Here is a 23,888-nt window from a genome sequence, read left to right on the forward strand (position 1 = left end):
TAAGAAAAAAAGTATCTCTCCTTAAACAAAATTTACAATAATTCTTTTTCGACTTAAACATGAGATTAAAGAATTAGATAGAGTGTTTGAAATTTAAACTTAAATTTCACTCCTAAATATAATTGCGCAAGTGTTAATAGGTATTTTAGACATGAGATTAAAGAAACAGATTTAATTTTCGCAATTTTGAAATATTGAAATTTGAAATATCTGATTGCCTTAAACAAAATTTACAATATTTCATTTAAAATTAAACATGAGATTAAAGAATCGGATTCCATTTCAAAATGTTTGAAATATAAACTCAATAATTATTTGAAATTGAAATTATATGAAATTTCAAATATCTGATTGCCTTAAACAAAACTTAAAATATTTCTTTTAAAATTAAACATGAGATTAAAGAATCAGATTCCATTTCAAAATGTTTGAAATATAAACTCAATAATTATTTTTAAACTTCAACATGAGATTAAAAAATCGGATTTCATTTAAGAAAGTTAGAAATACAGAACTGAAGTTCTAGTCTGAAATATTAATAAATTCTTTTATAACAACAAATCATAGTTTATTATCTAAATTTTAGGCTTTTCATTCAACTTTTTTAATTTAACTTATTCTAAACTTCAGTTAAAAGAGATTGCAGTAAACTGTTAACAATTTAATCTTCTATATAAGGATTATATACATTTTTAGTTCAATTTTCACATCAAACTCTCTTTATTAAATGTTTTATTCTTCACATTTTCTTCACGTTCATCTTTCTATATACTAATAATTCTTGATTATAAGATAAAAAAAATAAATTTAAAAGCATTTGGGAAACTTCGACAGAAAAATATTTTAATAAATTTATTTTTTAATGAGCAGAGGAGCTGTCTTTAATTATTCGGTTATCGTGAACAAACTTATTTGATAAATATTCAAATCTTATTCTGATGATTAAATATTGTCAATTTAATTGCAACCATCTAAGTCACTTTATCAACATATAATCAAATCGAATATCGATTAATATAATCAATCGAATATGAATAATTTCGTATTTAAGTCTTAGAAAACTGACCTAATTCCTAGAATTCCAGGGTATATGCCAGCAACCACACAAAACAGAGCACAAATTCAAAAACAAAGAGAAGCGACACAGAAACAATGAAAAAAAATACGAAAAATAAAAACAATCCCTAAACAAAACGTGAAACAAAAGCGCGTGCGAGGGACGCTGACGACACTGACGATGCGCAGTGTGAGTGAGAGCAGGACAACGACATAGATGAGCAAGAGAGCGGGAGAAGAAGAGTAGGCTAGCAGAACATTTACACGCGTTACAAACAAACAAAGCGGCAAGTGTGAGAGCGAAAACGAGAGAGTGAGAGTGAGAGCGCGAGAGAGGAAACATGCCAAGCGTGTGAGTGATTTATGGCTCGGCGAGTGACGAGGACGAACCAGAATTCTTCAGGATAATGCCGACATAACGAGATTGTTTTATGTACACATTTTGCTCGTTGTTTCGCCACGCTCCACGACGTCGTTCTCATTGTGTGTGTGTGTGTGTGTGTTGTCGGTGCCGAGTCGGGAGCCAGGACTCAGGACAAGGCGACTCGACTCGATGCGACTCGGATACGCGCTGCGCTGTGTGTACAATATAATGACACTTTTCGCTGCCAGCAAATGGGGGCGAGATATGCGGGCACACACACACACACATACACAGGGAGTGTGTGTATTTGTTATCTGCTTATGTATGTATTTGTAATGCGTGTGTGTGGGTGTGTGTCTGCGCTTATGCCCAGAGGACCTTCAATCAAACGCTGTAATCCTTATTCAGTGCGTTAATGAGCTTCACATTAATTTGTCACCTAAAATGGCAACGCACCTGGCATCCTCCCAGTTTTGTTGTTGTTCTTCGTCCTGACATTCGTTGAAGGTCCTTGAAATGATTTGCCAAACCGAGCTTAATTTAAGCTTTACTCGACTTCTTTTAAACATCATTGTGAAATCTGGATTAATTTTTTTCGAGAAGACATCGTTAATAGTCTGAAGTTTTTACTCCATTTGAGGATTTTCTTCAATTTTAGTAAAATTATAAAAAATATTCAACTCTCTTGTATATTCAAATATGTTTTCCACATTTATAAATTGCTTTTTCCTTTAATTAAAAAAATTATGAGTATTAAGAAAGTGGTTGGAAAGAAATTTTATAATTCATTTTAAGAAAATGTTAGCACGAATTTAAAATTTTGTTTTGAGACTTAGTTTTTTTTTTTTATAAATTGATTATTAACCACCTGACAATAATTATTATGTTATACTAATGATTTTTATCGAAAAGAAACAAGAATCTTTCTTTGTTTGACTTATAAAGGGTATTCATAATAGTACAATAAATATAAGTTATTCTTGGTTATACTTTTTTCAAATGCACACAGCGAGGAAAAAAAAGTGCTAAAATCAAGAATAAAATCTTGAATCAAGTTTTTTTGATGCCAAAAATTAACAAAGAAAGTTTAATCTAAAATCAAGATCGATAATCTACAAAAAATCTATATTGCGCAATCTTGAAATTCAAGATTAAAATCTTCGTTCAACAAAGGAAAAATTTCAAAATTGCACTAAAAAGGCATAACCTTAAATCAAGATAAAAAATCTTTTCTTTCTCAGCAGTAAAGATTGTTAGTACTAAACTATATATAAAAACATTCTTTATACAAAAATGTTTTAAATTTTATACTTTGAATCGAATTGATTTGTATTTCATTAAGCAAACAAATTCATGCAAAAATATATTTCATGTTTCAATAAAAACATCTTCTTGGTCACATTCGAAGAAAAAGGAGCAAATAATATCGTACACAATTTCATTTGTTAAGTGCACAATTTACGAGTTCTTCTTGCCAATTACAAGCTCAAAGAGAGAGAGAGAAAGAAAGTGCACAAGTGAGCGAGAGAGGGAGAAGGGGAAAGTGAGAAATGATTCATACTGTTGAGTTCTGTTTTGTGGAGCCTGCCCCAAGGTCCTGAGTGTGTGATATATTCTTAATAATTTCTAATTCCGGCTAAAAATAATTCTAAACATTAAGTAGAAATTATATGGAAAAGTTTTACCGAAAAATTTACAACTAACAGGCAAAATGCCTGAACCACTTGAGGGTGTCCGGGGTAGAGGGGGAGGAGGAAATACCCCCTCAGAAATACGACAGTGCAGACTGACGTCGATACAAACAAATTCTCATTAATGGGCCACACACACACAAAAGTCGGAAACGGGAGTTACACAAAATGGTACCCAAAGCGATGCCCCCGCTCCCCCCCTCAAAAAAAGGAAAGCGCCAAGCTCGCTTTTCCATGAGCATGTAAATGAGTCGGCGGCGTTTTGGGTTATGACTCCAATTCGGTTCGGAGTGGAGAGAACCGAGAGAGAGTGTGGAACGGTGGGAGGGCGGCAGAAAATATGATTTTGACAGAAAACAACAAAACAAAATCCATAATTCAGGATAAAACATAATTCCACAGCAGCAGCAGCAGGACGAAGGACGAGGAAGGAGCACAGAGGACACACAGATGCACACAGAAGAAAAAGGAGCGAAAGGAAAAAATGAGCGAAGCTAGAGTGGAGGTTGGGGAAAGCAGTTACAGTTATTTATTAAATCCCTTTACGCATTTTCATAATAATTTCACAAAATATTTTAAATGCGAGCTGCAAAAGGAGCTGCCAAGAGAGGCGAGGCAAGGACGACGACGAGGACGAGGACGAAGAGTAACGCCAACGACGCCTGCCATCGGGTGATTCATGTCAGTTTCCCCTTAACCGTCTGTCTGTCTCCCTGTGCTTCTGTGTGTGTGTGTTTGTGTATGATTAAACATTTATGCAGAAGCAAGAACAACAAACAACGCACAGCACTCATCATAAACAGGACAAACGAGCGTGAATTGAATCCCTTTTGGCACAAACAAAAAAAATCATAATTTTCTCGTCGAGAAAAAAAACCAACAACAAGAAAAAGACGAAACAAAAACAAACTGAAACAAAAACAATAACAAAATAGTACTCGAAATTGAGAAACAAATTGAAATCAACTTTTGTGCCGGTTATGAAGACTAGAAAATGTCCTGTAAAGTCAAGAAATCGTATTAAATAGGAAAATAGGTTAGATCTCTGAAATTTATAAAAGTAAACTTTTTTAACTTTTATTAGCTGAACAATTATTGTACAAAATAAAAAGGTGGAAAGTTATATATTTTAAGATCAGTTAAGAATTTAAAAAAGAACAACAAAAAACAAGTATGAAAGCTATAGTCGAGTGTGCTCGAATTTTGAATAAAATCAAATTAGTGCAGTATTAATTTTAAAATATACCAAATTGATATACCGCAAAATACTAAAAACATATATCAAAGGCTATTTTAGTGTGTTGATACAGTACTGCATGCAAGATATACCAAATATAATATACCACGAAAATACTGAAAATATTCCAAGAACTTTTTTTTTACTATATTAATACAGTACTATATTCCAGATATACCATGTTAATATACTACAAAAATATACCAAAAGCTATTTTGGGTATATTAATACAGTACTACATTCAAAATATACCACAAAGTGCAAAATATACTAGATTATCAGACAAAACAACTAAGACCAATCGAAAGTATGAGTTTTTGCCCATACAAAAACGGTAGCGGGTATGAATTTTTGATCTTAAACTGATCTTCAGATTCTCAAGTATTTTCAAAAGAGACTTAAATGCCGTTAGGACTCTGCTTGCACCATCGAAAGTAGCGCAATGTACGGAGACGAAAAGCTGAGAAAGCAGAAGGTGGAGTGAAAATGAAAATGACAGCACGAAAAATAATTCTAATCTCCTCATGAATATTCCTTTTACATTTTCATTTTGCAAAGAGCGCCAGGCCAGCGTAAAGCATCAACAAAAAGGACAACACAGAGACTGAGCTGAGAAGAGTGACAGAGAGAAGGAGAGAGAGAGCTCGGGATGCTAAAACGTAAGCTAAAGAAATACGACGGCGTCATGGAGGCAGGCAGAGCTCTAGTCCTCGATGTCGTCGTCGTATGGCTAAGTACTACAATGGAACTTTGGCAAATGGCTGAAGCGTTGAGTAGAGTAGAGAGAGAGTAAGCGAGAGAGAGAGAGAGAGGGGTAAAAGGAAAAGCAGACCCGTTAGTTATTTCATTTTATTTGTAAGCTGCGCGACACTCGCTCGTCCTTGCGCTTGTCCTGGTCACTGCTGATGGGCACAAGTCGTTCAGCCATCGTCCTCTCTTGCTGCTCCATCAACCTAACCGATGTTGTTGTTGTTAGCTTGCCATTTGCCATTTTCCATCGAAATTATAAACTTGGCTGCTAAAGAAGGTTAAGTGATAAATTAACGCCGCTGCCCGCTTTTGGCCCCGAATTGGAATTGGGCCTCAGCTCGGACTCTGAGTCTGCGCTTGGAGTCTGCGCTTTTTGGGAGGGAACGAAATGTGAATGCTTTATGCACGAGTGGACCTTTTAGTTTATTGTTATTTTAAAGAAGCACAGCGACGGCATCAGAATAATTAAGAAAAGTGAACAGCTTTGCCTATAGCATTTGATGGGTTCTGCTTTCTTGGCCAATGGTGTTGAACCTTTCTCTTTTGAGTAAACTTTACAAGCTTTCAAGCTGCTATTTCTATGATGAGAAAATAGAATAATCTTGTAGAGTTTCAGCTAAAAGATATTGATGGAAATATTAAGTGTTAAACTCGAATACTTCTGATATTTGATTAATAATTATAATACTTGTTTAAGCTGCTATTTCTTAGACATACAAAAAAAAAAGAACGAGTCTGATAATAGATATTGATGGAAATGTTGAATATTAAATTCAAATATTTCTGTTATGTGATTAATAATCATAATACTAAAGTCTTAGACAAAACAAGTAAAAAAGTTACAGTCGAGTGTGTTTGACTGTATGATACCCGGTACTCATTTTGCATAAAAGCAAAACAGTGCGGTATTATTCGTAAAATATACCTAATTATTCTGGTATATTTCTATACCTATACACATTTTGAATGTAGTACTTCATCGATATACAAAATATGGTCGCAAAAATACTAAAATGTACTGAGTATACGGAATATTTTAGTATTTGCGGCCATATTTTGTGTATCGATTAAGTAGTACATTCAAAATATACCGGAATATACTGAATATTTAGTATTTTTTAGTATTTTAGTATTTTTGTGGTATATTAATTAGGTATATTTTGTTTGGTATATCTCTTTGCCATACAGAAGTATTTATTTTTCTTTTCTTTATTATTTATTTATAGGTTCTGTCTGCTAAAAAGAAGAATTAATTTGTAGCATAATTTGAGGTAAGTGATTAAAACTCATTGTACACTTAAAACATTTATTCAAAATCACTATTCAAAGCTGTAAATTATAGGTAAAAATTAATCTCATTCACTGCAAACTTGAATTTCGATAATTTTGTAAATATGCTGCACAAATTTAGCTATTCTTAGTGCAATGTGTTGAGGTCTATTGACGATATTTATGGATGTGTTTCCTTAACGGCGGCTTAAATGTGCTCGTAACGAGGCAGCTTCTTGAGCTTAATCATCTTGGTAACCATTAAGTATTTCCTGTGGCATTATTAGACAATCTTCAGTCATGTTGCCAATAGACTAAGCTCACAATTTCTGCACTGTGTGTCTCGACATCATCATATGCTACAGCGAGTTCGTACTCGAACGAGAACGTGGATGAGGTTGTGAGTTTTGCAGCCAGAGTTTGCCTAATCTGATGATTTATAGAAATTTTGGGTCGCCATATAGTCGCATTAATTACGCCTCATAATAAGTGATTTATGTGAGCTGAGCTCTGGTTCTGGTTTTCGGTTCTGGGCATGGCTACAGCTACGTCTACAATTACGGGGTTCAGCTCAACTCAGCTCAGTTCAGTTGAGTTCTCTGTGTCCCATTGCTGGAGACACACACACACACACACACACACAATCATATCTCACATCCTACATCCTGCGACTTGATAACAAACTGATTGTTCCGCCTGCGGCAACAAAATCACATTAACACAAATGCCATAATTATGTTTTTTACGATGGCAGCCAGTCAGTGTCAGTGTCACATTCAGTTTCTGTTTCAGTTTCTAAGGGCTGAACTAATTTTACAGCTAGAGATGAGTCACAGTTGCAATTCTAATTAAACTAATTTTAATAAAGCAAAACTTATATTTGAATAAGCATATTTTAGCTAAATACTACATTCATAATTACAGCGCTTTCTTTACACTGATACAAAGAAAAAAATCTAGATTAAAAAATAGATTGCGAATCTTGACTTAAGATTTTTTCGATCTTAAAAAAGGCATGAGCCGGAGAACCTGTCAAAACTATTTGAGACGAGGTTCGATTTGCAAGAAGTGATAGAAGTAAACCTTTCTACTCTTGGACCAATAAACAGTTGCACTAGCCATACATAAAGTCGGTATTAGACGCTTTGATATTTTACTTTCATCTTCAGTATTCGAAATTCTTATTTATAAAAGTCCAAATACACTAGGAATTATTATGACTTTAAGTTTATATGCGAAATTTCGAAGAAAAGTTAAGCTTGCTAACATAGTGAATAGATAACAAACATCTAATGTGAGATTGTTTTCAACAATAGAAAATTTTATTAGTTGCCTTGACTGACAATCTGTTATATTTTGTAATATATGTTTTGAATGTATACTGTATATTTTAGTATTTTTGTATTATATTTTTCGTTATAGTTTTAGAATATGTTTTTATTCAAATTTATAGTGTATAACGCAATCGAGCACACTCGACAGTACCTTTCTTGTTTTTATAGAATCATGAGAAAAACGTGATTAAATTTAAAAACAAACAAGAATCAGTACGTCTGTGGGTTATCAACGACTGAGGAAAACCTAGTTTGAATATAATATAAATTATAGTATGTAAAATCTGGCTTTATAAGCACTCATTGCTCGCTAAAGCGACTCAGTTTTTCAAAATACACACATCGTGCACTTCGCTTGAATTAAAATGAATCTATTATTCGCGCTTCTTCTTTTAGTCTCCGTTCTGTGCGGCAACGCTGAAGTAAGTGCTAGTGTTTAATTATTATTGAGGATGATATTGAGTCAGAATTTCTTTCTATAGAACTGCAGAGAGGAAAAGGAACGTCATTCCATATGTGGAGGATATTGCTTTACTGCTTTAAAGCCTATCCTAGACCGCTCGGAAAGCTTACAGAGCGAAGTGAACAACTTGAAACATGAGGCGGAGAATCTGTCTGAATTCAAGAAATCAATTGATCATTTCGAAGCAAAGCTAGATCTTCAGCGTGAGAGGATTGAAGAGCAATTTAAAGAAATATTGCAACACATTAAATCGCAAAATGAGAAAGTCGAAGAAAAGTTACAAAATCTACAGAAACCAATGGAAGTAAACAAAGTAGAAGTTGGGCCTCCTTTTCTGAAAATTGGTTCAAAATATTGTTATATTGAAAAAGATGAAAAACTCAATTGGTTCGAAGCTGCAAACAGATGTACTGCCATTGGTGGACATTTGATTAGTTTCAACAACCAGGATGAAATCAATGCCATCAAAAGTATATTGCCACCTTTTTCGTATTATTGGATTGACATTAACGATTTAGCTAATGAAGGAGAATTTGTTTCGGTAGCCACGGGTAGCAGGGCAACTTATTTAAATTGGAATCCAGGTGAACCAAACGATTACGGATCGAATGAAGATTGCGGCGAATTAGGTTCGAATTTGAATTACGAAATGAATGATTCTGTTTGTAGTGAAAAACAATTGTTTATTTGCGAATTTAGAAACCAACACTAAAAACTGTAGTAAAAGAATATTTGAATAATAAATATAACAATAACTGTTAATAATTTCAATTTAAATTTGAAAATAAATTGAAAACAAATAAATCTTCCTACGCTTGCAAAATAATCTCTCTCAAATATTATATATATTTGCTGAATAAGCAAAATAATTCATTGCATTACTTTCACTGATAACACGAAGGCGATGAATATGTTGTAACTCGAAGCCAATTAATATTTCAAACTAGTAGTTTCATTTCGTTTTGTTTTTAAATATATTAATGAAAACAAAACTGTAGTAAAAGAATATTTGAATAATAAATATAACAATAACTGTTAATAATTTCAATTTAAATTTGAAAATAAATTGAAAACAAATAAATCTTCCTACGCTTGCAAAATAATCTCTCTCAAATATTATATATATTTGCTGAATAAGCAAAATAATTCATTGCATTACTTTCACTGATAACACGAAGGCGATGAATATGTTGTAACTCGAAGCCAATTAATATTTCAAACTAGTAGTTTCATTTCGTTTTGTTTTTAAATATATTAATGAAAATAAAAACAAATTCTATATATTAATGAAAATTAGAAAGACTCAGCCAGGTTGAAAGAGAGCAAACTCAGCACTCTCAGAGCAGCTGCATCAGACCTTATCACTCACATTCATTCACAGCCATTCACAAAACAAAAAAACACACACACACACACACACACACGGGGTGTGTGTTCCACAAATGCGCCAAGTTTAACGCATTTTTAATTCCCTTTTTATTGCGGCGTCAATCACAAATATTTATGGCGGCCTCAAAATGCGCTCTTGACTGATTTATTGGTCATGATGTTGCAGCCCTTAAATGTGAGGCGAGATTGACAACTGTTGGTCAGGATACAATAGAGAAACAGCCAGCGGGAAATAAAAATATTTCAGATCGCTATTTAATGAGATTTCCGTTTTCGGATAAAAAGAATAGTTAGATCAAAGCATAGAGAAAAATAAACGCTGCTGAATAAAGAAGCAAATTTGTTTGAAAAATGTTTAAGTAAATTTAAAGCTAAACAAGTAAAAAAGCTACAGCTGAGTATCAAAACTTTGCGGTATAGATCTAAAAACACTAAATTATTGTACCGAAACAATACTAAAAATATAGATTTCTGATATTGAATAAAAAGAATATTCTGAAAAGTTAAAGAAAATTTCAATTTCGGCAAAGTCAATAGAAAATTCTGTTTAAAAATGAATGAAGTTCGTTTAATTTTCGAGTTTGCATATTTTACAATTTTTATACCCGCTACTAATAGAGGGTATTATAACTTTGAGCTTCCCGAAAATTGGTTTGCGATCAGATAAAGAAAACTATAGAAGTTATTTAAGAAATTCTTTTGTATTGAAAAAATACCTACAAACGCTGACAATCTGGTATATTTTGGTATATTTTCAACGGTACTATATCAATATACTAATTATAGATATCGGTATAAATATACCGTATATACAGTATTTTGCGGGTATATTAATTAAGTATATTTTAAGAGCTCACTCGACTTTAGTCTTCATACTTCTTTATTAAATTTTCCACAACTTGAAACTTTCTTTGAGGTGTTTGACAAATGTCAATTAAAACTAATGAAGTTTAATGCATTTATTGCAATTGTTTGTTAATAATAATTGAATGCACTCCTTATTTTTTATACTTATTTTGCCCATATCTCGGATGCAATGAATGTTAAATCAAATAGTCCTAAATCATTTTAACGGCACTACTTATATAGCATCAGATTGTAAAATGGAAACAATTCTACGGTCATAGAGTCGTTAGAGTCGTAAATTCAGTAAACGCGCTTAAGTGATTTTCTCACTAAAAACAGCGGGTCGCTTGGACTGGCTCTCGCTCTCTCTCTTTCGCACTCTCTGTCATTCTCTCTCGCTCGGTTTATGCTCTCACATAAAATTAAGTTTTATGTGCGCGGACGAAGGAACACAGTTCAACAATTAAAGAACAATAAAAGCCACTTGGAGTTGTTGGACCAAAAGCAACTTCTAGCGATTTGCTGTTTTGTCTTTTGTCGCCTCCCCATTTTACTTTTTATGACCATCAACAGTTTTGACATGTGACATGTTTTTTGTTTCGATTCGAAGTTGGGCCAAAGGTGCAACTGCAATCTGTCACGCCCGGTCACCTGGACTTGGTTGTATTCTGATTGCTGTTTACTGTCAAATAATGGACGCGGCAAACTCGTTAAATTTGTCATTTTATGAGCCCTAAAAGAGGATCGTAAAAACGAAGACAAACCCCAAAAAGTAGACAATGTGATGTTTATTTAATTAGAACATTTTGATGTGACCCTTGGCAAAAACAAAACGCATCTAGTTCGAGGCGTGAAATGACAACGCTTTATCACATAAATCGAAACTGCATTTGCATTTGCAATTGCGCCCACTCTTCGATACTCTCTTATACAGTTCTTCCTCTCTCTCTCTCTCTTGAGGCTAATAAAAATTTATGAGACTTGGCAATTTACGTTTATGTGTGTGCTTCACTTCACTTGACTTGAAACAAAGCGCAACTTCCAACAAATTGTGAAATTTACGATCAACGATCGTTTGACGATCCCACGCGATACGGAAGCGCCTTCTTCTCAGTCACAGGAGAGGGACATCAAGAGTGTGTCATTAAGTGTGCACTTAACGCGGATTTATCACCTCCACCCACATGCCATAAAGATCACAGATCAGTCTGTGGGTTGTGTCTGCTTTTAAATTGATTATTTAGACATAAAAATAATGAACTAAATGGATTTTAGTACGGACTTTATGCATTGGTAATTGAGCATAAAATTAGGTAATTATGCACAGGAGAGTCAAATGTTCAGGTTCTCTAATTAATCAAAGGTTTTAAAGACATTTAATAAATTTAGCTGGAAATATTGTTGTAAACAAATTTATGAAATAGTTCAACAGACTTGGCTTAGTAATTTGTATTTTGTATACTGACTTTTTGTATTAGTAATGGAGCATAAAATTAGGTAATTATATACAGGAGAGTCGAATGTTCAGGTTCTTTAATTAATCAAAGGCTTTAGCGATATTTAATAAATTTAGTTAGAAATATTAATTTAAAGAAATTTATGAAATAGTTCAACAGACTTAGCTTAGTAATTTGTCTTTTGCTACTGACTTTTTGTATTAGTAATGGAGCATAAAATTAGAAAATCAGAAGAGTCAAAGTTAAAGTTCTCTAAATCATTTACCATTTAATAAATTTAGATGAAAATATTATTCTATATTAATTTATGTAATTTTTTAACTGATTTGAAGTCTTACTTCAACATCTTCATTAGCTTCAATAATGTTGCTTTTCAGTCGCGAAATATTTAAGAAAACTTGTTTAAGCTCAGTTCTTGATCAGTTCTTCAGACATTTCTGTAAGCAATCAACTTGTATTTATGCACAAACATTTCTCGTTTATGCGATTGCCGACACAAATTTTGCATTTGTGGCGAAATTAAATAGATTTCCGCTTGTCTACTAAATATATTTTTAATGGATGAGAAGTCATCGATTGGCTTTTGGGAGTGAACGGAAAACAACAACAAGACAACTCATATCATATTTATGGCCAGAATAGAGAGAGAGAACAAATGCAATCAGAACACTAAATCTGATGTACGCAGCTAATTGCGCATAGATTACAAGATGCATGAGCGATATTAAACGCCGCCCAATGCCAATCGAAGGTTTTGCAATCCCTGCTGCCAGGAAACGTTCCATCCGAGCAGCGACAGCTCAATGAGAAATTGCGACAGAGACAACTCTATTTGGCGGTGGTACGCAGATGGGAATGGGAATGGCAATGAGAATGGCTATGGCCAATGGAACTGGAACTTGCTTATTTATTTCGAATTGACCCATTTGGTAATATTCATAATTTAAGTGCGCACGAAAGCCGCCGCGGCAACAGCAACAGAAACAGCAACAGGAACAGCAACAGGAACAGCGGCAACGACAACGACGTCGTCGCGTCGCGTCGAAAGAGCTGCATAAATTCTCGCGCCCCACACTGCAATACAACTTGGCGATCAGGATCAGTTCGCTTCAGTTCTCTTCAGTCGCAGTCCAGTTGCCGCGCCATTTGACTTTATTTGCGATCGTTGTGTCTGTCATAAGTTGCCGCCAAATTGTTGCATTGTACCTGCTGCGTGTGCCCAACCTCTCTCGATAGTCATAGTCGAATCGTAGTTGTAGTTGCTATAGCCAAAGCCAACTCGTCTAGCTTGTAACTCAGAAATCATTAAAAGTGCGAGATACTTTATGAATTCGTCGTGGGCCGCACAACACAACAACAACAACCGTCAGTGGGACACAGGCGGAGATGGCGCGCTTGGCGTGAAATATGCCCATAAAATCGCATCTTCGCCTCGTTTCTTCGACTCGCACTATGCAAACTAGAATCGCTTCAAACTCCGCTCCTCCTTCTCCTTCTCCTCCTCCTCGGTGTTCTCCGCTCCTTTTGAATTATTGTTAACGATTTGCAGTTAATTTCAGTCCATAACTTTTCAGTTCGATTTCATGGTTCGCCTCTTATTGACTTTATTTTGAATGCTAATGGCTCGATCAGTTCATCATTGGCAGTTTTTGAAAATTGATCTGTTTAGCACAGATTTGAAAGCGACATTTTCCATTTAAGGAACTTTTCTGAGGAAATGTGTGGTAAAATTATTTTTATGTTTGAAGAACTTTTCCCAGGAAATGTGTGGTAAAAGAAATCATAAAATGATTAAATTGAGACAATGAATAACTTAAAAACGAATTAAAGCTTTAAAGAAAAAGTATGAAATGTGTAATTTAAAAGCACATGAAAGCTTTGTAAAATAGTCAAAGTATTGTCATTACTAGAACATCTAAGGAAATGTGTGGTTAAATAAATTATAAAATGAATCATATTAACAACATTACATGAAATGAATATTTATTAACCTTATTAAAGGTTTAAATAAATAATAAACTTATAAAAAGCATCTGTTGTTCTACGGAATGTGCAAATGAAAAGCTCGTAAAAGCTTTGAAGAAATAGTAAACTAAATACCATTAGCAATTGCTCTAAGAAATGCGTGATTTTAAAGCACAACAACAACTTTTTTCTTTAATAATTTTTTCTAAGGAAATGTGGGGTTAAAAGAATCATAAAATTATATCCATAAAATTATATTCGTTTTACTTACAATAATCTATTAAATGAAGGCAATGTTTACCTTAAAAGCTCATTAAAGCTTTGAAGAAATAGTAAACAAATTATCAGCATCAATTGTTTTACGGAATGAGCGATTTAAAAGTACATCCAAGCTTTGAAGAAATAGTTCAAATATTAGCATTACTATATTATTATTTTAACTATACATACAACAGACATAATAAAGCTTTGTATATACTGGAAGCTTCCGTTGCACACCAAAGCTCATTAAAGCTCAGTCACAATCGCAAGCAAAATATGCAAAGCTTCTTGAAGCGTTGTAATCAGCTTCCGAAAAGCATAAAATGATTATTACTTTTTGAGTTTGAAGTAAACATTACTTGAAATTCAGTATACTGGAGTTTAAAGCTGCATTCTCGTTTTTTTTTACTGACCTAAAGGTTTTTTAACAACTTCTTTTTGCGAACAGGATTTAAGCAGCTGTGATCATCGGTTATGAACGTTCCTCTTCGATCGTTTTGCGACAACAAAAATTATTCACATCATTATTAAATTAATGCAATCGATTTGCATATTTTCTTTTACGACTCGCCGTAATTTACCATGCAGAATTTATTATTATTTCATTTCTTGATTTCTCTCCATCAGCGCTGCAGTTGCAGTCGCTGTTGGCTTTTGTGTCTGTTTTATTGTCGCAACTTCTGTCTCTGGACCTGCAATGCCATTGCCATCATCATCATCATCGTCATCATCGTGGTCATCCTCATTGATGGCATGTCATTTACATACACCGAGGGGGGACTCAAGTTGTGGCGATAATGACTTCTGCTTGACTTTTGCTTACCTGTTCTGCTGTCGACTGTATCTGTGCCGGGATCAGTCATCAGCTTTATGTGGCATATAATTTTTATTTGGTTCGTTCATAAGAGCATCGTAAAATTTTTGATGACGTTCGTCAAATTGCAGTTGTCGATGTCGCTGCTTGTTGTCTCTGCTTGTTGCTTGTTGTTGATGGGTTGTTGCATCTTTTGCAGTTCCCGCAGCGCCACAAACTGTATTTCATTTACTTACGGCTCATAAAACTACATATTTATGATATCCATTTCGATAAGCGATATTTTAAGGAATTGCCCTCATTCAGCATTTATATTTAGCACACACTTTCAAAAAAATAATTAAGCGTAAATGTGATTCAAATTTAATTTGCTGCAAATATAACAAACGAAGAGGCGCAGAAAAATAAATAACTTTTGACAAAATTAAAATCCTTACAGAATAAGAATATTTTATAATTTTTTATTTCAAGTTCTAAATATTGAATAAATACAATAAACCTAATAAATGACATTATATATAAATTACACACATATTTAATTGGAGTGAAAGTGCATTCGTGTTTGATAAAAATAATGCTTAAATTAAGCATTTCATATTAAAACAATTAAGAAAGTTATAGTTGAGTGTACTGTGAGATACCCGCTACTCATGTTTAATGAGAGATATTAATTTTAAAATATACCAAATTAATATACCGTAAAAATACCAAAAATATATAAAAATACTGTACTTGTTCTATTTATATAGTGTCTTTCAAAATATACCTTTGGAAAACAGTACGTACATAATATACCAAATTAATACCTCACAAAAATACTTAAATATACCTTGGTGTTTTAATATAGTACTACATTCAAAATATACCATACTCGACTGTGAGATACCCGCTACTCATTTTTAATGAGAGGTATTAATTTTTGAGATATTAATTTTAAAATATGCCAAATTAATATACCATAAAATACCACAAATATATACAAATACTGTACTTGTTATATTTATATTGAGCCCTTCAAAATATGCCATTGAAAAACAGTAAGTAATATACCAAATAAATACCTCACAAAAATACTAAAATTATTCTTTGGTGTATTTACTTGGTGTTTTAATATAGTAATACATTCAAAATATACCATATAGTGCAAAATATACCAGATTGTCAGCCAAAAGCAGTAAGTAGGCATTTTTTCCCATAATGAAGTATTTCTTAAATAACTTCTACAATTTTTATCCGATCGCAATCAAATTTTTAAGAATCATAGAGACTATAGTTATTATTGTCTACACCAACACAGAAATAAACCTAATCAACGTTCAGCTATTCAATGGAAGTTCAAGTAGGCTTCGCAAATTTGGGAATTCAATTGAAGTTGTAGTAGGCTTAGAAGTTTTTAAACCATCAAGAGAAATTGTTTGATGAAAGACAATTGTCGAAAGTCATTCTGTCAACTGTGTCGACAGAGTAAATTACTTAACTGCAAAATATTATATTTAATTCGGTTTCATTGTGTCAAGTGTTAAGTGCAAAAATGAATCGCAGACGTCAATGCACAATGGAAGAGGATGTCGAAATGTCAGAGCGTCCTGCCAAGAGGCATCGTCGCGAATGTGATTCGCTCGAGTTGATGCTGAGAATTGAGAAGCTGCTGGTGATGTTGAGTGATCAGCACGGCGATATGAGGCACGATGCCATCGAGGATCTCAGCAGTCTTGTGTGCGACACCAAACAGTTGCGAAAGATCCAAATACTTCGCATTGTGTGCAGCTGTGTGGCCACACATCCGATGCAGACCGGTGTCTATGCCACATTCCTGAGCCTCGTTAATGTGCGTGACTATGAGTTTGGTTGCGAGACTGTCAACTATCTGCAGCGGCAGTTTGTCAAGCACTTGAAACTCGGCGAGTGGAGCGAGGCACGCAGTTTGTTGTTGCTACTCGCCGATCTGGTGAATGCCAATCTGGTGACTGTTGGCTCCATGATGCAGTTGCTCTCCAAGCTGTTGGATGTCTGCGACGAAGAGGAGTCGCCGCAAGCGCGACGCGACTTTTTTGCCTACTTGGTGATGAGCGCTTTGCCGCTGGTGGGTCGCGAGTTCTACGAGAAGAAGGAGATGGCGTTGCAGGTGCTGATCAAGCGGCTGCAGCTCTACATGAGCAAGGAGCGTTGTGCACCGGAGCGTAGCGTTGCAATGTTGCACATCTGGAGTCACCGCGAGATGCCGCAGCAGGAGTACCTGGAGCTGTTGTGGCAGCAATTGTTGCGTCTCGAGCGCAGCAATTGGATCGAACAGCAGTTGCTGCGTCCCCATTTGGCATTCGATGATCGCCTGAGCACAGCATTGCAACACGTGTTGCCCACTCAAGAATTGCCACCCCAGCTGGGAGCAGTTGCAACATCGACTATACGCTATCCAAAGACTCGACTTGGCTTTCGTCTCTTCGAGCCGAGCGATGCCCCATCGAATTTGCGTCTGCCCGAGGAGCTGGACATTGAGCGTTACGTCTTGGAATCACACATTTTAGAACTGTTGCAGTTGCATCACTTGGAGCGCAAGTTGTGCGCCAATCAAATGCTTATCTATGCCGCCTCGAAGCCGCAGCTTGCCGTCGAACACTGCATTGTTGAGGTGCTGCTCGGTCAAATGTTGCAGCTGCCACAAGCTCCGTACTTGATCATCAACTATGGCTCCATCATCATTGAGCTGTGCAAGCAGCAGCCAAGCCAATTCTCACAGATTGTTGCCCAAGCTGTCGATGTATTGTTCACTCAGCTGGAGTTTATGAGCGTCTCGAGCCTCGATCGGTTTGTCATGTGGTTCTCGCATCATTTGAGCAACTTTCGCTATCAATGGAACTGGCAGGATTGGGAGTGTTGCACCAGATTGCCACCGCTGCATCCGAGTCCAATGTTTGTGCGCGAGCTGTTCAAGAGGTGCATGCGGTAGGTAGATATATAAATTGAGAAAAGAACGTGTTCTAAGGTCAGAAATTTTCTTGAATTATTAAAAAATGAGTCGGGAACATAAATTGTGGAATTAGGATATAATTAGGTAATTCTAAAAAGTCTCTGATATACTGTAGTCAATCACATTTTTTTGTTGGCAGAATTCCATTGCTTTATTCAACAAAGTTTTCTTTAAGTTTTCTTTTCTTTATAGCGATTTTCGATACCATTTTTGTAGTACAATTTGTTTCTGTTTTTATGTTGATATTGTAAATATTGTTCGATTTTAAATTTTATCAATATTTCGAATCTTAACAGATCGAATTGTAAGAAAAATTGAAAGATTGTAAGTTTTAATTTCCACATAGTTTGCGCTCTGCTATTTTCTAGTTTTTTTTGCTACATTCCATTTGAATTATAATTTTTTAGGTTAGCCATTCTACAACATTATCTTCAATATTCAAATTTTAATTTGTTAAAGCAAACAAAATTAGTAAAATTCTTCAAATTAATGCCGAATTTTATAAAGTTTCCGTTGACTTTATTTCATGAATTTTTTAGTAATGCAATTTTTTATAATTCACAAAACCAATTGCAGATTTTAATAATATTTCGTAGAATTAACTTAAATATTTTTTTTAATTCTTGAAATTCTCAATATTCAATAAATTTTGACTTTGAGATAGAAAAGTTGTAATCAGGTAATTAGGAATTTCTTTTGGAAGGAAAATTTCCTTATTTTAGAACGCGATATTTTTTCTCCGTGGTATATATCACTTTAATTTTCTTAAGCTTTTACTGCTGTTCCACAGTCTGAGTTATCGCGAGTACATTGTGCAGTTGGTGCCTGATTCCTATGCCGCATTGTTGCCTCCGCCGCCAGACCACGTCTTCAAGTACATTGATCAGCTGTTGCCTGGCGCAAGTTTGGCCAATCATGTGTTGCAAGCGATACGCGGCAAGAGCAGCGTTCTGTCTGTTGGCGGTCTGGTCGAGGAGGCCGATTTGGAAGTCGATCTCAAGATTAACGTATTCATGCAGTGCTGCCTGCATCTTGGCTGCAAATCTTTCACACACGTCTTTGCCATACTCGCCAAATTTCAGCCTGTGTTGCAGGTGAGTTTCGATATCAGGTTCGCTCTGTTTAGTTACTTATATTGTGCTTAGATGTTGGTGCACAATGAAGATAATCAACTGGCCATATTGTCGGCCATCTCGGAAGTTTGGGCCACCAACGATCATCTGCAATTGGTGCTTGTCGAGAAAATGTTGAAAACTCAACTGGTCAAGGCAAATGTTATTGTCGACTGGATCTTTGGACAGCCAGAACAATTGTGTCACATGTATTTGTGGGAAGTGATTGAATCGATCATCAAATTCACCAAAAATCAAAGCACTCAAGACACCAATGAACCCTCGCTACAACAGCAAGGATTCAATGAACTTTTCATCTATGTTGTTCAGTGGTGCGCCAAGGTTTTGACAGAGCACGAAATGTCCTATGAGCAAAAGGAGACAGATTACTGGACACATTGGGTCTTGGGACGCCTCCAGAGTCTGCTCTTCAATCACATGGAAGATGTGCGTGGAATTAGCCAGCAACTAGCTCAAGTTGCAGCTCAATGGGAGCACTGCAAGCGACTGCCAAAGCTCATTGAAAGCTATTTAGCCTACATTCAATGAGCATTCGATACTTGAGAAATATAAATCAATGAAAAATATATAAATATTTTGTGAGCTTTTTACTTTGAAAATATATTAAACTGCCGCATATCTACTTGACTGACAATCTGGTTTTTTCTGTACATTTTGTATATTTTGAACTAAATAGTATATTAATTAAATATAGCTACTTTTTTATACTCTTTGATACATACAATATTATCTGCAATCTTTATAATGCCTGCAATTTCAGCAGTCGGATATTAGTTGCATTGATTGACAGTCTGGTATATAGTATATACTGTATATTTTTAATGTGATTTGGTCTATACTGTTCACTTGGTATATTTTGAATACATGCTAGCCGCCAATTATGATTCTTAAAATTAATGCGGTTGGATCTGAGTTGCTTTTGTTGACAATTTGGTATATACTGTACACTTGGTATATTTTGAATGCAACAGTATATCAAATAATAATCGTAAATTTAATAATATACCAAATAAAGACGTTGGCATATTTTAGTATTTTTTTATATTTTAGGATTTGTTATGTTTGCAAAATAATCATGTTCTAAATGTTAAGAAGACATCGATATTATTTCCCCATCTATTTTGACATTAATTAGCACATATTTTATTTTCTTTTTGAATACAAAAAATTGGCAACAAAGACGCCTTTTTAGTTGTATATTTATTTATATTTACTTAGACAATTTTTCATATTATTGTACCAGAAAATTTGTAGCCCTAAAAAGTATGCTATACTTATTTGTAGTATTCCATTTTCTTTCCAATACTTTCTGTTTGCTTATTGGTTCACTCTATCAATATATCAGTATCGTAACTCCATATTAGAAGCTTTGACTTGCCTCTGTCCACAGCCAAATCATGTCCCCCAGTTCCCTTGCCGTCGCCCCCGTCTGAAAAGCCATTCATATGGGACCGTTTGGGTTTGACATAAATGCCATGTTGTACAGTATGTCTATTTGGTGTTCAACTGACGCTGACGACGACGACGTCGATGGCTTGCACAAGCATGTCGAGGCAAAACCCCAAGCCTCTTTACCCCTACTTTGTATATGTATGTATATTGTATGGGTTGTATGCTCATCCAAGTGTTTGTGTGCGTTATTTCGCGCTTGTGGTGCTAAATTGGGTGATAACTCCTTTTTAATGGTTGAACACTGGCTGCTGTTGCTATTGCCCCTGCTTGTTGTTGTTGTTTTTGTTGTTTCTAAGTTTTATTTTTATTTGCGCCGCTAAAACTCAATTTTCGAATCAAACAACCACGAGGATTTCTCTCTCTCTCTCTCGTCCACATCGTTCGCCTGGTTTTCTGTCGGTTTGTTGTTCTGTTTGCTGATGATGTCCTCAACAATGTCGTCGTGTTTTGTTAGTTGTTGCTCTCATTGCTGTCGTTGTTGTTGTCGTTGCTTTTGGTATTGCCATTTTGCTTTTATTGTTGTTGATGGGCGGCTGTTGCCATTGCCATGGCTGTTGCTGTTGCTGTCGCTGTCGCTGCTGCCGTTGTCACAAATGCAAATAATGGCACAATTGTGTTTGTGCAGCTTTTAACTGCTTTTATTATTTAATTCCTCAATATTAGTGGCGCTGCATGAGTACGTACCACAAACGGTGGCACATACCAATCTAATCACTGCCATATCCGCATTTACAACACATCGACTACTCCAATATAACAACACATGTGAGCAAATATTCGTTAAGGCATTTACAATTGAATGCAAATAGAATGAAATCTAAAAAATAATAAATTCAATTATTTCAAATGTCTATAACATTAAATATATTAATTGAATCATTTATAGATGATGATTGTTTATGTAAATTTCTACTCATTTTTAGAAATACATTAACAAGAGAGACAAAGACAAAAAAAACTTACAAAAGCAATAGATTAAATAATTAAATAATATAAATAAGTTACCCAACAACTAAATTATTCATAAATATTATAGACACTTCCAATAAATTGTTTTATTTGATGTTTAATCTTATCAATTTCTGTCTCTCAATTTCTTTGAGGTGAGCAAAAAGTATAGCATACTTTTAGGGGTCACTATGAAATCTCTTTTTTTCTAGTAAGAAACACATTTTGAATATTTGGGTATCATAAGGTTACCAGAAAAGTTTTTTTTAATGAAAAATAGATATTTAAAAGCTATTCGTTTAAAATATACCACATAAATATACCGATAAAGTACTACAAATTTACCAAAGGATTTTGTAGGTATTTTTTATATTCAAGATATACCATCGAGTACTGAAATATACCAGATTGTTAGAGAAAGTAAGAAAGCTATCCTTTACCAATTTTGAATAAAAGTAAAACAGTGCAGTATAAGTCTTAAAATATACCGCAAAAATACTAAAAACTATATTTGGTATATTGATATATATATTTGGTATATTGATATTCAAAATATACCATAGGGCACTAAAATATATCACATAGTCGCATTTAAAAAAGAGAAAATAGTGTAGTAGTATTCTTAAAATATATCAATTTAACAATTTTAAGTATATTAATATAATACTGCACATAAATAACATATACTATAGAGTACTGGAATATACCATATCGTCAGACAAAACGGGTATACAAATAAATTCTATTTCAATATACGTTAAATTCCTAAATGATCTATTTTGCATTTTGGCAGTTGTAATGCAACCATTTCGGTATCAACGATATGTTGTTGTAAAATAAAATAAATATTAACGAACTATAATTTCCTTCAAAAGTATATTAAATTACATATAATCTTAGTAAGTTTTAAGTATGTTGAAAGTTTACATTTGAAATTGATTTTTCCTTTTTCATGATTTTTTAAAATTACTTCTTCTCTGTTTAGTCGAGATTTATGTGTAATGAATTTGGTGTTGCTTTGAATGGCGTTTGTTAATTCGCTTCGCTTCGCCTCGCTTAACTCACTTGCAGCACAGGTGTCATTAATTTCGAGTCGCTTGTCTTGTCTTGACTTTGACTTTGGATCTCAGCACATAAATTCGAGGATATGTGCAATTAGATGGCAATTAGATGTTTAAACGCCTCTTACGCACAAGCATGTACATATTTGTGTATGTGTAATAAGCAATTAACATGAATCACACACAAGCACACCCACACACACACACACAGTCAAGTTTGAAAATCAGGCAGCCTACTAATTAGCCATATAAAAATTGGTAACAGCTCAGCCAAAATACTTGCAATAGTTGAAGGAGAGCAACAGAGAGATAGAGAGAGAGAGAGAGAGAGAGAGCTGAAAGACTGGGCTGAGTAGTTGTATAAATAATTGTGCATGTGTTGCATGGCACGTTAATTGTTAAACAAACGCGCGTTTATCACTCAGAGCAACAACAACAATGGTCGCATCCCTGGCACCGTTAGCACAGTCTGGGCCAATATTGTCCTTGTCGTTTTGCCGCTCGTTTAGACGGATGAACGCAGCAGCAAGAGCAACAGCAAGAGCAACAGCAACGGCTGTGTGTTGTGCTTCTCATTCCAACGAGAGCAAAGCATATCATCAACAGCAACAGCGCCAAATGCTTTGACATCCGCCTCCACGAGGCGGAGGCAGTGAGAATTGTTATGTTTTTCGTATTTAACCTCAGACATGGGCCTCGTTTGTATAAATTCCAGCAGCCACTGCCAACTGCTGCTGCAATTGTACTGTGGAAATTATTAACAACAGCAGCAGCAGCAGCAGTAACAACAACAACAACAAGAGATGCTCGCGTTGGCGTCGACGCATCGTTCATCGCGCTCACATATGGCGGAAATGACACTTTTACATTTAGCCATCGCGCGCAAAACAGAGAGAGAGAGAGAGAGAGAGAGAGTGCGAGTGAGACGGCTAGAGAGCGCGACACGTACGCAACACAGACGCAATAAACTTCATTTGTGACAGGCCGCAATGCCAACAGGCGGACACGGACATAAACAGGAACACAAAACAGGCGCAAGGGATAAACGACAGAGTAGAGAGACACACACTCAGCACACATATCGCGTATACGCACAGTCAACCCGATGGCATGTCAACGCTGTGGTGAGCACTGAGGGAATGAGAGCAACAGCGACATTGGCCGCTGTTCACGCAGTTGCCAACATGCTTAATGAATAAACTGCGCTTGAAATATATGACCCACCACATTCCCTGCAATTCTCTTGCGCCGAGCGCTCAATGAAGAGCCTCAAAGCGCCGATAAATCATGCAAACGCTTCGTCTGGAGAATATAGACTCGCATAAAATGTGCAGCAGTTGAAGGGTGTAATGGCTTAATGGTAATGTAACGGGCAGAAAATGGGATTTTCGGCATCCGTCTGCCCGTCCGTCCGTTTGTATGAACTGACA

The 23,888-nt window shown here is 35.2% G+C and overlaps 3 protein-coding genes across 3 annotated transcripts in view; 2 read left to right on the plus strand and 1 right to left on the minus strand.

The window, feature by feature from the left end:
- The window catches only part of LOC117564015 (zinc finger protein 423), a 179,094-nt gene that overhangs the window by 121,599 nt on the left and 33,607 nt on the right, over positions 1-23,888 (plus strand). The window lies entirely within an intron of this gene.
- The window catches only part of LOC117565231 (protein teashirt), a 199,603-nt gene that overhangs the window by 83,095 nt on the left and 92,620 nt on the right, over positions 1-23,888 (minus strand). The gene's annotated exons all lie outside the window — the stretch shown is intronic.
- On the plus strand, positions 16,325-19,617 carry LOC117564016 (nuclear cap-binding protein subunit 1-like). Its single transcript, XM_034242614.2, has 3 exons — positions 16,325-17,839; positions 18,655-18,958; positions 19,010-19,617. The coding sequence occupies exons 1-3, from the start codon at positions 16,428-16,430 to the stop codon at positions 19,523-19,525; spliced, it is 2,232 nt and encodes a 743-aa protein (XP_034098505.1). The 5' UTR covers positions 16,325-16,427; the 3' UTR covers positions 19,526-19,617.

This window comes from Drosophila albomicans, chromosome 2L, assembly GCF_009650485.2.
Source record: "Drosophila albomicans strain 15112-1751.03 chromosome 2L, ASM965048v2, whole genome shotgun sequence".
Taxonomy (NCBI): Eukaryota; Metazoa; Arthropoda; class Insecta; order Diptera; family Drosophilidae; genus Drosophila; species Drosophila albomicans.

What these genes read in the sequence shown, in the direction of transcription:
- LOC117564016 (XM_034242614.2), top strand. Translation starts at nt 16,428, where the DNA reads ATGAATCGCAGACGTCAATGCACAATGGAAGAGGATGTCGAAATGTCA. An exon ending in CTGTTCAAGAGGTGCATGCG is followed by an intron (nt 17,840 to 18,654) that starts GTAGGTAGATAT and finishes GCTGTTCCACAG; the next exon opens with TCTGAGTTATCGCGAGTACA. An exon ending in AATTTCAGCCTGTGTTGCAG is followed by an intron (nt 18,959 to 19,009) that starts GTGAGTTTCGAT and finishes TATTGTGCTTAG; the next exon opens with ATGTTGGTGCACAATGAAGA.